Genomic DNA, 14,264 nt, shown 5'->3' on the forward strand with positions numbered 1-14,264 from the left:
ATTACGTATTATGGAGTACAGATTTTATATGCTTTAATATGATAATCTGACCAAACTATTACCAAAATCATCTAAAGTTATCATATTCTATATTCCAACATTTATTTTCCATACATATGAGTTAAAAAATGAGAGAAAAATAAAGCAACTACGGAGTACTTTTTTAGAAAATGAGTTTTTTGCTCCAAAATTTTGCACTAGAAAGTGAAATGTGTCATTCCTAGTACTTCATACTCGTATATTTTAGTATCAAAAGGTCTTGCATGCACATGTTGTACAATAAATTTATTTTATAACTTTTACCTACTTTTTTTTAACGTTTATATTATTAAATAAAAAGTTGATAGATAAACATTTTAAAGGGTTAAATGATTACTTTTATACATGATTAGTGATTCTGAAGAAATATTTTTTATTAAAATGAAAAATTTTATCACTAAAAAATAGATAACTTTTACATATATAAGGACAACTTTTAAAATTATCAAAAAAAAAAAATATATATATATATAAGGGCAACTTTTAAATATTTTACGTTAACTTTAACTTCGGTGCACAATATTTATCGTATACCCCATATAAATAAGAATTTGTGTTTTAGTATATAGAGTTATAGATTCTATATATATTTTGGACATAAGGAAAAACCAACTTTAGGAATATATAAAAAGACCGACAACGTAACATCTTATTTTATCAAGAATTATTTTGTTAAAAAACATGATAAATTAAAGAATTGGTACGTAGCAGTACTAGTTCTACTAGTATAGCACATTCTATTAACATGGTACTGGAATAAGACGTGACCTTAGCAACTTCATGTTTAAAGGTTTGTCCAATTATTATTTTTCCCGATCATATATATACCATACAAACTTTTATATAAGACAGTCTTACACAAAAATCCGTATTGGTGTTATATAAGTTAAGCATTGAAACTAATTAGTTAAGTAATTAAACCAATTAGTTAAGCAATCAAAGTGGTCTTTCCGGTAAGACGGTATTACACAAAAGTTGTCGTACCATACAATGAACAGCGATATGGTACTTCTGGATTATGATAATTGTAGGTGGGTATTAGTGTATTAAGTTGTTAATTATCCTAATTCTGAATGTTGACTCATTATTCACCTTTTTAATTTTGTATGAATGCTCATCAAAATTGCAAGCGCAAAGATGGATCTCATCACATGGTCAATAACGAATAGGTTATGGCTAAATAAAACATCAAAGCGCATAATTAACAAGGTTGAGTACATAAACACTAATAGGAGTAAATAAAAACTTGGATTCTAACAATTAACATACTTCACTCCAAAGATAAATAACATTTGGTCACTGCTCTCCAAAGTCAGACTCCTTGAAACTGATAGTGAGAAGCTTACCTTTGATTTCAATAAATCAATATTATCACTAAAAACATTTACAACAAACCCTTCACTTCAAACTTTATGCAAAGAATACAAGTTGAAGAAGGATCAATACTAAGCTATACTATTATTTACAACAGCAATTTTGTAAAAAAATAAACTAACAATTAGTTTAAATTTAGTCAGTAATCCTACAAGTTTCTTGATTATGATGTATCTTTTCGACAGAAATCGTACTCGTTCAACTTTAAGATATCGTCCTGTGACAAGTTTATACCGCCACTGCTTAAATAGTTCTTGGCAACGCGCACCCTGCAATTCACAATACTTGGCTCAATTATAAGAAGTGCATTAAAGAAGAAGAAGAAGAAGAAGAAGAAGAAGAAGAAGAAGAAGAAGAGTTAATGGATGAAAATGGAGGGAAAGTTAACATAACTCGTTGAGGTGGGCCCATTAAAGGAATACTTGTCAGATTCCGTTAAAAGGTGGTGATTTTGAAAATGTTAATAAATCTAAGGGGTAATTTTGATAAAAGAACTTATAAGGTAGTAATTACAAAACTTGGAAAGGTGAACGGAAAATCCTAAGAACAATAACCGGTATCAATGTCAGTTTCCAATTTTTGTTTTGAAAGTCATACGGAGTATGATTTAGAGTGAATAATAAACTACAAAATATTCATTCATATTTTGGTTTTTAGTTTTGTAAAAAACAGAAAACTGAAAACATAAAACAATAAGGAATGGAACGGGCCCTTACCTTCTTCGTTTTGTTTTCTGAGGAGCTTCAGCCAAGCGAGAAGCCTCTGATCTCGAAATTTGAGTCAATGAAGAAAGATAATCATGGAGTGCATGTCCTCTCACAGTTAAGTAAGATCTCAATGGAACTACTGACTGAACAATATTCTGCACCCACATCTCCCTTTCTCTGCAGTAGGTCACATCACATATTAGACTATTAGTTTTTATGATTCGAATTAGTTTTTATAATCCATGATTAAGTTATTTAAAACATGACCAAGAGACACCTGCACAAATACTACAAGAAACTGCAAACTCATAATAACCAGAGAACTAATTGTTCATACTGCAATTCAACAGATTGTTCATAGTTTCATACTGCAATTCAACAGATTGTTCATACTGCAATTCAACAGCTTGTTCGTACTGCAATTCACTGTATTTTCCCGTTAATTCAACAAATGCAATTCTCCAAGAAGACTAAACATCAAAGATAGTTGTTCATACTGCAATTCTAATCCTGTCCTAAATGTCTAGCTAAACCAAGCCTTCTGAACTAATTCTCACCTATCTAAGTTCAGTTCAAAATCCTCGTCCAGTTGCATTAGCAGACACATTAACAGATAATGGAGCTCTATAGATCACTTGAGAGCAGAAGAAAGATTGTACCAATCAATCAAGATTTTATTTTTGTGACTAACTAACTCATTATGATTAAGGCAAGTAGTATAATCTTGGTTCAGCCAGGATAAATCCAATTCCAGAATTCATCCCCTTCCTGTGTATCCTCACGCACATCCGAGTAACTTCCCCATTACTCACCCAAAAGATGCCAACACCGCTAAAATTACCAAGTTATTCCTAAATTTACGTTTATGAATTAGGGATATGATGACGTCTTCAACTCTTTACTCTAGAAAATAAGTAGTCACAAAACAAAATTTAGCTACTGCCATTGGTCAACGTATTGATTTTTACAGACATAAATGCGTACAAGCATGACAGCATAACTTGTTTAGTGGCAACATCATTGAGAAAAACAGGCAATATAGAGAAGCTTATATTAACTACGTAGCACAACAGATATTAAAAAACAATCATTGAAACTCATGAGTGGGTTATGTGGCTGAACATTGCACCATGAAAGGAACAATATAGAATTGGTATGAATCAATTATAAGTATGGAATGAAAGTTCAAGTTCAAACCTTGTTGATGAACTATCAACAGTTGTTGCCTGCTTTATGCTTGTGTCAGTCAGTGAAATTTGACTCTTACTTAGACTGAGTAGCTTTCCTAACGCCACCGAGTCACCTGTTGACACAAGCATCTCCCAACCTAGATGTAAATTGTTGGCTACGCCCATATTTGATTGTAAAGCATCAATATCTTTAGCATACAAAAAATAGCCATATTGTGCAATTGAAAGTGCCATCCGAACTTGCTGATCATGCCAGCTAAAGGTGTAAGTTTCCTCACTAAGACCTGAAGAATCCTGCCCCCATAAACAAAATTGTCATAGATGAAACAGATGAGCATAACATACAGAAGTGAGAACAGACAATAAAATGTGAAGATTATTTGAAAAGTGCTTACATTGAGTAGATATTCATAGTCATGAAGTAAACGATCGCCCTCGGATATTAGATTGCTCATTCTATAACCCAAATCCACAAGTTGAAGAGCATTTTTATGTTCCGCGATTAAATATTGTCCCAAATCTGTCTGTCGGAGTTCTTTCCACCTTTCCTGTACAGAATTGTGTACATAATTTTTCACTTTCAATGGAGAGTTCCTAAAGCTCTTGGATCTCTTAAAGAAATCCATACGACTGCACTCATCCATCACCGGACAACCAGATGTGCTGGGCTCAAGATGTTCTTTTTCACAGTGAGAATCTCCCATCTCCTCATCCCTCACATTCATATTTATGTCAAAACCACAAAACCTATACTCAGAAGCTTGATGAAGCTTGATTTCATCAGATGGGTCCGCATTGTTAATTGTAACACGTGACACAATTTCCATCAGATCTGTTCCTGACGGACACTCTGTTCCATCATTAACCTCAGTTTCTGGAACATATGTGGACTCTGGTACATAAGACATGTTAAATGACTGGCACTGATCCATCACATGATTAACATTTGTAGTGTCTGAAGATTGGCACTGATTCTCCTCTGCTGTTACCTCAATTAAATTTGTTGTTTTGCCGTCTAATGGGTTCAGAGAATTGTCTATGGTAGGACAACCGATGAAATCCATAATATCCTTATAAGGTGATTGATCACCCATTGGTTTCAGAGAACCATCTAATTGTACACAACCATCATACTTGACATCAGAAATTTCTGGATGTTGCAGCTGGATTTTCTCCGGGTTTTCCACTGTAAGGAATTGGTTACTCAATTGTAATATAGGACCATCAACAGCTGCAAAGCTGTTGCCACTTCCATCACCTGCCTCTGGAAGTTGGTTCTGAATTTCCTTTTCTTTAGCCTCTACAAAATTAATCAGGTGGTCACTTGAAGGGTTCAAAGAGTCACCCAACGCTGTATAGCAGAAAGGATTACCATTTGCTGTTCCTGGATGTTGCTGCTCACTGTTTGCCATATTTGCCTTACTACAAGAAAGTAACTGGTCAAAAGATGGATTAAAAGAGGCATCAGCTGCTACCGGACCATCATGATTCACAGTTCCCATTTCAAGATGCTGATGCTGAGATTCTGCCATGCTGATGGGACCCGCCTGTACTGGAAGTGGAAAGAGGCATCTCTTTACTGCAACTTTTTCCTCATCAAAATGTTGTACAAGGTCGTTTAATGGGTTCAAACACAGATTTACTTCATTTCCTGTCCCTATTTCCACTCTATTTGCCTCTTCAAAATAACAGGGTGACTGGTTTCCAGAGTTACCTACTGTTGGAAATTTTTCATGATCAACTGCTTCTCCAAACTTTCCATCTCGAGTATGTTCTAGCAGGTCATTGAACAGGTTCAAAGAGTCATTGGCTTCCCCAAAACTACTACAGTTTGCATGTACAAATTCTAGTTGTTGATGATGTTTTGCCTCTGCAGCGTGTACACAAGGGTCAGTAGATTGGTTATATGAGTTACCCTGAGCAAAAAAGTTGAAGTGGTTAGCCTTTACTGTTTCTGCTTCTACTTCTTTTGCACCGGGATGAACTAACTGTCCCCAAAACTCATTTGAAGCTCCCTCTAAACCCGAGTGAAGGACAGGAAACTGAGAATGAACTTCTGAGAATAATGTACCATTACCGTTACCAAACAAACCGGCCGAAACAGGAAGATTTTCATGATTACAGATCTCATCTTCGGAATCTGACAGCACAGTGTCAACTTTTCTGCGCATATTGCGGCGATTAAATGCTACCGGGGTGCCTGATGAATTGGAGAACTCACATTGATTGCTTCCGGCAACAATATCGTTGTCTAGATCTAAAAAGTAGTTTCCGCTTAAAATTGCTTCCTTCTTTGCCTCAATACTAGCTGTTTCACCTATATCAGAGTCCTGCTTATTCTGTATTCCTATATTGCCTGCTTCTTCTTCCTCAATCATTCCTAACAAGTTATGGTTTTCTTCAATTCCGGAAAAGGATTTCGCAACTTCTGCTTCAACAAACTCGGATAGCAAAGAGGGTAATGCCCAAGGAATCAGTTTAGGCAATATACAGTGGCCAGCTTCAAGGTTGAACATCAGAGGACAAGTGATACTTTGCATTTTCCCATCTGAACCATTAAAAGACCAATCTGAGAGAAAGTATTTTAATGATGATAAAACAAATATGTATATAGGGGAAGAATCCAATAGAAGTCTCTTAAAATGAGGAGAGGAGCAATAGATACTCTGTTACCGGTTCATCGTTTTTTATAACACACACACACACTTATCAAGTTATCAACCTACTGCAACGATGTCACTAAGCACAAACTAGTCGATTGATTGCCACTTCCAACAAATAATTCAAAATAACAAGAACAATGAATAAACCTGAATACATAAAAAAAATAAAAATAAAAAAAAATAAAAAAAACAAGATCCTAACCAACTGAAACTAAAAAAGGTGATGTCCATAAAAGATCACATAAGGGTGGTAATAGATGAGGTTTTCTCAATTTTATTAGAACTAATTAGATTAAGCATGAACAATTTTGTCGAGATGTAAAATCTAAGCATTCTATTGAAAAGTGATATAAGCTTGTAACTTGAATTATCAGTACTATGCGTAAGAAAACTTATCGGAGAGATAAACAGGTTTCAGTCCAATTTGATGAGGGTTAGTGAACTTGGATTAGAGAGGGGTGAGGATGAAAACTTGAAAGCCTTCCTAAAAAGTGCCTACTATCCACCCAATGGATTTTTCTTTAGGGAATACCCTATGTAACTCTGTATCATATCTTCAATAAATGAATAGTTGCTAGAAACCCCTCACCCCCTTCCGGCCTTCCCCACCCCCTCAATTAATTAAAACTTAAAAGAAAGAATATATTAATCCCACAAAAATAGGGTGCCGGAGTGGGTGGGGGTGGGGGGTATTTGTGACAAATATTACACATCCACTCTCTGAATCCATCTCACCTTTAATGCATTTGTTGCTCTGGCACCAGAATTGAAGATGCATCAAAGTCTTACGGATGTCCCCTTGGCAAAATTCGATGCATCTCTCAATAAGATTCGGATGTATGTCGGCTTTTTCAGCAGAACAAACCTGCATATAACAAGATAGCAATGAGAAATTTGATGGGGAAAAAAATCTAAATAGGCAACAGGTTAGAGGGAGATGCCGAGGTGTTATCAAGATCAAACCAGATGTATATGGTGTGCCAGCTCCTTTTGTGATGGCATTGTGAAACACACTTCTTCTCTATCCAAATTGTCCGGCAACAGCGGGCTTTCATCTGAAAATTTTCACTGTAAATAACTTCACAACCGAATAAATAGGAAAACATATAAGAAAATATTAATTATGTTTGTTTGTTTGTTTGTTTTGGTGGAGCAGTATACTTTACTCTGTACATGAATATCTTCATTAGTAGTCACTTACTATTACTAGTCAATATCATGGGCCGCTTTCCTGTATCAGCAAGTTGTTGTATGGTGGAAATAAATCCCCGATCATCACATAAAGTAACATCAACATCCTCGAAAAGTATCAAGGTTTTGATGTCACCTTTGTCACAAGAATGTCTAACATTACTGTGGTATTGACTTCCAACAGTACCCACATAATCTTCCTCTTCTAACAGAGATATAACTTCAACTACACCATTGTTCAAACCTTGTGCTGGTGCTCCATTTGTAATTACAGGTGAAGACTTTAAGTTGAGTTTACCCGATGGGCTTTCCTGGGACCTAGACAGCACAATTGGTCAGTTTCAGGAGATTAAGTCAACTTCTTTGAAACATAGTTTCGAGGCATTGAGAATCTAAGACAAACCGCTTGAGCAAATGCGATCCTACAGCCTCTCCGAATTTTTGCTTAAGAAGAGCTCCATTTCTCCAGTCCGATGAATTAACCTTGAAATAGATAAAGTAACATGACTAAGCATCCAGGAAAAAAGAATCAGCGCTGTAGCATAAATTCCACCGTTGGTAAGAATTACAGAGGTCCAAATGTCAACAACCTTCTCCCTAAACAGTTCTAGTGTCTAGACTCTATAGACAGTGAGTTAGAAATGAATGAGCCTTATTGAAAAGTATAGGTGGGAGAACCGGAGAAATCTATACTAAGAAATATACCTCAATGACTTGGAAGCCTTGCTCTTTTGCACAAGCATAAATAGCTGCCGACTTTCCACTCTGCATGCGGAAACAACATAGAAAAACCATATTCATGTGTATATAGTAGAAAAAACTCAAGACTTCGATTTCAATCGAAATTCAAACCAATGTATACGGATCACCTAGAAAGAAATAAGCAGCAGTTACTAATGTATCAAGCTTACTATTTGCAGTTACACTAACATTCTTCCTCTTATACATCATCACAGAGTCATGAAAGTTATTACCACCTCCATTAAAGAAAATAACAATATAGCACTATAAGTGGTTCCAATTACAGGGTCTGATAAGGAAAGAAGTGCGTAGATTTTTCCACAAAAAACGGACTGACTTTAAAAGAGTGGCGTGGATCATACACACTGACGTACATAACTTTGTACCCGACAGTTAATTCGTAATGATTTATTAGCTACATTGTGAAGCAGAGTAAGAAGGGAAGCACTGCTGCTATGTTGTTATTTAATTACTTCAAGTAACTACGGAAAGCTAGTAGATTGAATCCCCAACTGAAGCAGACTGATGACAAAGGATAACTGGAATTGAGTAACTTTACTATCTGTTGACATGAGGATGTATGATTGCTAGGATAGACCATATGTCACAGAAAAGAATGACTATGTTATACAAATACATTATAGCAAAGATCAGAAACATGAGTGAGGTTAAGCATGTTATACCACATTAGTATAACAGTAAATACATAGTGAAGAAAGACATACCCCAACAGGCCCTGTTACCAAAAGAACATTTTTCAAACCAGATTCTTCTGCATTTTCAGAATCTGAATCACTATCATAAAGACCATATTCATCGCACTTGACCGAACACTTGTCAGCAGAGTAGGAGCTTTTGGTTACACGAGAACCCGTTGCTTGCCAAAGACCCAGCCAGTCATTTATAAACTTTACAGCTTCACTGTTACCACAAACCTGCCAATTTTATCAGAAGGTGATCTTTTAGCAACAAAAGTTGTTTTGAAGCAAGATACTTTACAGTTGACATTCTCAAGGAATATAATAGAACCCTCAGAAGGAAAGATAATATTTGAATGCCAAACCTCCAATGCCTTTTCTGGATGATATTTGTTTGCCCACAAGCCATTCTCTGGATAATTACCACGATTTAAATAGTATGACGTAATTCTGCATGTAAAATACCATAGTTAGCTTTTGCTTTAAGGGATGTATCCTTCCATCAGAACATTGCTTTGAGAGACAATAATAGGAACTTCTCCACATTATCATAATTCCTATAAGTCAAAGACTACATTTTTTAGTCAAAGCGCATTAAAATCATTGGTCCAGGGCAGTGACTTGGCATGAAAACCAAATGAAGAAATTGAGACAATATCAGAGAGACAACAGAAGCCGAAGGAGTTGAGCTTTCTATTGCTGTATAAACATGCACTATAAGGAGACACAACAAACACAAGACGTTCTTGCTTCAGAGTCCTATGGACAACCAAGAAGTGGTCACCTTCCAGAATTTAGCATGGAATTCATACCCTGACCCCCCCCCCCCCCCCCCCCCCACACACACACACACCTTCCTCTTTCCTGTTTCTGTTGTCCCCTTTACTGTTGCTGCTTCTTGAGAATGATAAACTACTATTTTTTTTAGCATCGCTTTCACTTCAGGGCTATCCTCAACTATAAACTGCTTACAATATCGGCCTCCACAAAATATCTTCTAAACTCTCTGCTGATTGAGCTAAGCCAGTGTGACGTCCTAGACCAGGATCGAACAGAGACTTAATACACTCTACTAGAGGTTAACGAAGAGGGAAAGGGAAAACAGAAGCAAGGAATTAATCGCGTGAAGTGAGTAAGTGCGGTAGGCAATGAAATTCACTGGTCTTTCAGATAACGAAGCCACAAACGACAAGATTTTCTTGTCTTGTCCCGAAACACAACAGGGGTGCAAAAGCTTAGTTACTACATATATAAAAACACAACTACAAAAAATGGGCATATATGAATATTGAATGCTACATATCACTAGAGATAATGCCAAAGTCTCGAACTTTGGTAAACAATAGGTATGTCCTACAGGAACTGCTAGAAATAGAAACTAGTAGAAATGAAGCACCAGAATGGTACCTACAGCCATCTGATATAAGACCCAAATATTCATGGAAATTAAATACAACAACTAAAAGTATCTACTGAAATTCAGGAAAAAAAAAGTGTAAAAGATCACCTTTCCCGCGGAATGGTATTTTGCTGCTCAAAATGTGAGCTGAAATAGCCGACATTACCATATATACAAGATTCTCTCTCCTAGCAAAACATTTAGACAGAGCAGTGAGTAAAGTGCAAAGGTCAAACCAAACACAGCTTATTCGGTTATAATTAATCTTAAGTTGTAACCTCACCTTTTCTATATTCGCCAGTGGGTCATATGCTGTTACTTCTTTATCAACTACTATAGGAGAGACAGACGTCCATAATACAGAAGAGCCTTCTTCACCACGAAGTTGGGCCAAAGAAATATCCTTAAGATGCATTACGGAATGATTTGAAGCGCTTGGGATACCATTAAAATTTAAGGAATCAACAATGCCTTCAAAGCAAGAACCATTCCTTTCTTGAATACAAGTTTTCTTGCTGAAGATCCCGTCATCAAAGGTCCAATTGCTCCAGTCAATAATATCATAAGTATCCTGAAAAATCAATTGTGAGAAAACAGAAAACGGAATGTCTTCTACACAACAGTGAGTAGTAGCATCAACAGACAGAGTGTGTGCGAAGAAGATTATTAAAACAGTTCATCTAGCAGTACAAGCCAACAAACCTTAGCAGTATCAAATACATGAACAGGACCTAACTCCACATTTCTCTCCTTCGTTTTCTCTAAGCACCCATTATTCTCCACCTCAGTAGTCTCCAAATCTTTTTTTCCCGCCTTCCACGAGGAGAAAAATGGATGTATCTGTTTTCCAGCAAATATCCGTGAATTCTCCTGATAAGAAGCAACATAGTTAGCCGTATATAAACTGTATATTAGAGATAACAAGCCGTTTTAATGCTGATGAGCTAAGTTTTCAGGACTTCGACAAAACACAAGCAACCAACATAACTTACCACTTGAAATAAAAAATAAGCATGTGAATCCAAATCCAAGCATAAGGAAGTAATTAGATGGATGATGCTAAAAGCTAACCTCGGCTGTCTTTTTAGCCTCCAGCCACAGATCAGGAACAGGCTGTGAAGATTGCAGGGTAGCTACTGGATGAGTTCCCTTAGACGTGGATGCTGCTTTATTCCCGTTACTCCTTCCATTTTTTGTTGAAACACGTCGTTTTGCTTTCAGCTGTTGAGGACTTGCATCATCTTCAGTAATGGAAAGCAAATTTTAAATTTTCCCTCAAGAAATAGAAAAAAGAATTTAAATGAGGCCAAAAATCTAAGCAATCCTTCAAGTCAAAATTTCTGAATAGATCTTTATCTATTGAGAATTATGTATAATAGGTAAAAGGTTAAATAGAGTTTAGCACTGTGTGATCTCCTAGTTAAACAAACATACAAAGAGTAAAAGGAAAGTGTGAATCGGAGAGGCTGCCCCACATTCATAATGTGGAGTACTTTTGGTTTGTGTACATGACACAATAACTATTTGTGAGCTGAGGCCAAGAAAGGGACGAAGAAGGTTTGAAGGAGGGGGGGGAGGAGGACCGTGAAAGGTTTATTTACCATTGTTATTATAACCATTAGATTTAGCTAGTAAAGGATAATGAAGGAACTGCATTCCTCCATAAACAAAATCTTTCCACAATTGGGGAGATTTGCAACAAAAGAAAATATATTAAAGCCCATGATCTAATAGCAATGATTAATTTGTCTTTCGCGTATAGGGTGAGACAGATTGATATTCTTATAATGTATGCTTTACACTATTCTGGTTAATGATATTTCCCAAAACGACTTTGAATCACCAGAAGAAGATATTTGATTAGTTGATTAACCACTCCCTTGGTGACCGTGATTGGTGTATCATCCAAAAGGGTGCTATGGAGGGGCACTTTGTAGCGGTAATTCGGTGTCATTGTTGGACGGTAATGGCAGCACCTTGCATGATAGGGATAATGGTGTTATGGGATTGTGTGGTGATTGTTGCCTCTTTTGTGGTGCTCTCTTGTACTTCTATGACAAAATAACTGTTTAGGATGTCTGACTCTGACCTGAATGGGATGCTCTCCTGTAATTCTGTTCTTTTCTTTACTAAGGAATCATTGGCCTGTTTTGCAGTCTCAAAAAAGTTTTATTTATCGGAAAAATATATATAAATCACTCAGCCTCTTCAATAGAGATCAGCCTTGTTGAATACATTGCACCTAATGATCATTGGATATTGCCAAACATAGTCGTGCTGTCTCAAATCGGTACAGAAACATCTTGGTCGTATCCACTTTAAACATGTCTTAGACCTACACTCCAGCATCCCTTATACTAAAGGCACAAAGGTGGAACAAACTACCCAACGATTCTCAGAATCACAAGTCACGTAAGTAGTGACCCGGAATTAACAGTCTACAAGCAAGAGTTCCAAAAAGATAAAAGTAGCATCAATTTTCTAGATTATGATCAACTTGATTGGCCTTAATGCTCCGGGTAACACTTATTAGATCCACAAAATTGAAATCTTAACACAGACATCAAAGTTCTAAACATATTACAGAATGTGTATTAGTCTAACTACATCCAGAAAAGATTCAATAGAACTCACCAGGAGATTCAGTATCATCAATTGCAACAACAGAAACATCTTTTCCATTGGGAGTCCCCTGCTATTCAATGACAATGCATACTAATTAATAAAAGCATCATTCACGTGAAGAAACTAAACATGTAAAGGAAAGTGTAAACAGATATAATAATAGCATGAAACACATTTTACAGGTAACAACAGTCTGTAATATACCAAAACATGGCTCGTGGAGTGCCTTCATGGCACTTAGAACTATTAACAATTTTTACTTTTTTGTTGGAGAAATAACCAACACTTACGAGGTAAAACCGTAAACCAGGGACAAAAAGATGCACATTACATCAAACCATGTCCAAGATCTCAATTCTCAAACATCCATATAATAAACTAATATCTCTAACAAGTACATCAAAAAAATCAGATGATCCCAACATCACTATAGCAGTCCATAACAATACCCAGTTAAAGCATTATCGAGTTAATTCTAAAATTATGTAAAATCCTGCAATACAGTTATATCTTAAAGAATTATCCCTCGAGTACTCAACTAATTTCATAATTATGGTTTGAACACACCACATTCTTCCAACGAGAAATAAACAAGATTTAAATTTGTTTAATTATGATATCAAAGCTGGAAATCGTCGAAAAAATAAGCTCAAACAAAATCAATTGAACAAATTTCTTTCAACTCAGTCCAACAGCTAAAACACTCACAGATTAAGCAACGCAATTACCTTCTTTGACCCCCGTTTCGAAGGCGTAGAATTCCCCTTTGTATTCCTCCCTCTCTTTCTCTTTCCTCCTTGACTCCCACCAGCTTCCTCCACGTCATCGTCGTCCCCGATTTCCTCCACTTTGGTATCAACAACCTTCTTAACACCCCGTTTCTGCGGCGTAGTGTTTCCCTTCGGTTTTCTACCTCTTTTTTTCTTTCCTCCTTGACTACCGCCAACTTCCGCCTCATCGTCATCGTCGGGAATTTCCTCCACTTTAGTGTTGTGCGGCTTAAGAGGAAACAGCGTCGTCTGTACAAATTTCCGGCGAACAACTTTCGGATCCGGTGATTGTAGATCGACGGCCTTCGCTGGCGATGATTGATCAGGTGGGTTTTCCATTGAATTGATGAGGTAGGGTTTCTGGGAAACTAGGGTTTTTCAATCCAATTTGGGGGTTTTTTGAGCGGGAGTAGACTGGAGTTTCACATGTGATGGAGAGAGAGAAAGATGGAGGGAGTGAAAGAGTTATTCCCGCGCAAATTGGAGATTGTTTTTTATAGGATTTCTATAGTAATTCACTAATACGAGTAGGAATAGGATTTCATCAATAAAAATATTATTTTTGAATGGCTTAAAATATTATTAAAAAAAGTAATCATTAAATATAAAATAATTAATGATTATTATTTTATTTTTATTTTTTAAAGTTAATGATTACTTAAACAGTTAAACACTAAAGTAGTGCTAGAAGAAAAACGTTTACCTAAGTTTTAATCCGGTGGTTCTTGAGAAATAAGTCTACTATTTTCGTGTACTAATCAAACCTAGTCAAATGCTAAGATTAGGCTATGTTCTGTTTGACTTATTTTGACTTGTTTCAGACAAAATAACTTCAGATAAGTTCAGATAATATAAGTTTGAAAAAAA

General features: G+C 36.2%; 1 protein-coding gene across 3 annotated transcripts; it reads right to left on the reverse strand.

Annotated features, from left to right (window-relative positions):
• Nucleotides 1–1,367: 1,367 nt before the first annotated feature.
• Nucleotides 1,368–13,871, reverse strand: LOC110798529 (uncharacterized). 3 transcript variants are annotated; one of them, XM_022003853.2, is made up of 18 exons: nucleotides 13,356–13,871; nucleotides 12,637–12,697; nucleotides 11,074–11,243; nucleotides 10,705–10,872; nucleotides 10,286–10,573; nucleotides 10,111–10,190; nucleotides 8,969–9,053; nucleotides 8,631–8,840; nucleotides 7,870–7,929; nucleotides 7,568–7,647; nucleotides 7,175–7,482; nucleotides 6,937–7,028; nucleotides 6,709–6,838; nucleotides 4,683–5,858; nucleotides 3,706–4,610; nucleotides 3,318–3,604; nucleotides 2,130–2,297; nucleotides 1,368–1,682 (listed from the first exon to the last, which is right to left on the reverse strand). In XM_022003853.2, exons 1-18 carry the CDS (start codon nucleotides 13,734–13,736, stop codon nucleotides 1,577–1,579), a joined length of 4,755 nt encoding a protein of 1,584 aa, XP_021859545.1. In that variant the 5' UTR covers nucleotides 13,737–13,871; the 3' UTR covers nucleotides 1,368–1,576. The 3 variants fall into 3 exon arrangements, with proteins under 3 accessions (XP_021859545.1, XP_021859492.1, XP_021859433.1); XM_022003800.2 differs by having other exon boundaries at nucleotides 3,706–5,858; nucleotides 12,637–12,694; XM_022003741.2 differs by having other exon boundaries at nucleotides 3,706–5,858.
• Nucleotides 13,872–14,264: the final 393 nt, after the last annotated feature.

This window comes from Spinacia oleracea, chromosome 2 (assembly GCF_020520425.1).
Source record: "Spinacia oleracea cultivar Varoflay chromosome 2, BTI_SOV_V1, whole genome shotgun sequence".
Lineage (NCBI taxonomy): Eukaryota > Viridiplantae > Streptophyta > Magnoliopsida > Caryophyllales > Amaranthaceae > Spinacia > Spinacia oleracea.

Coding starts and splice junctions, on each gene's coding strand:
- LOC110798529 (XM_022003741.2), bottom strand. CDS start 13,736: ATGGAAAACCCACCTGATCAATCATCGCCAGCGAAGGCCGTCGATCTA. Junction 8,841..8,968: donor ATCCAGAAAAGGCATTGGAG/GTTTGGCATTCA, acceptor TAAAATTGGCAG/GTTTGTGGTAACAGTGAAGC. Junction 7,930..8,630: donor TGGTAACAGGGCCTGTTGGG/GTATGTCTTTCT, acceptor TTCCGCATGCAG/AGTGGAAAGTCGGCAGCTAT.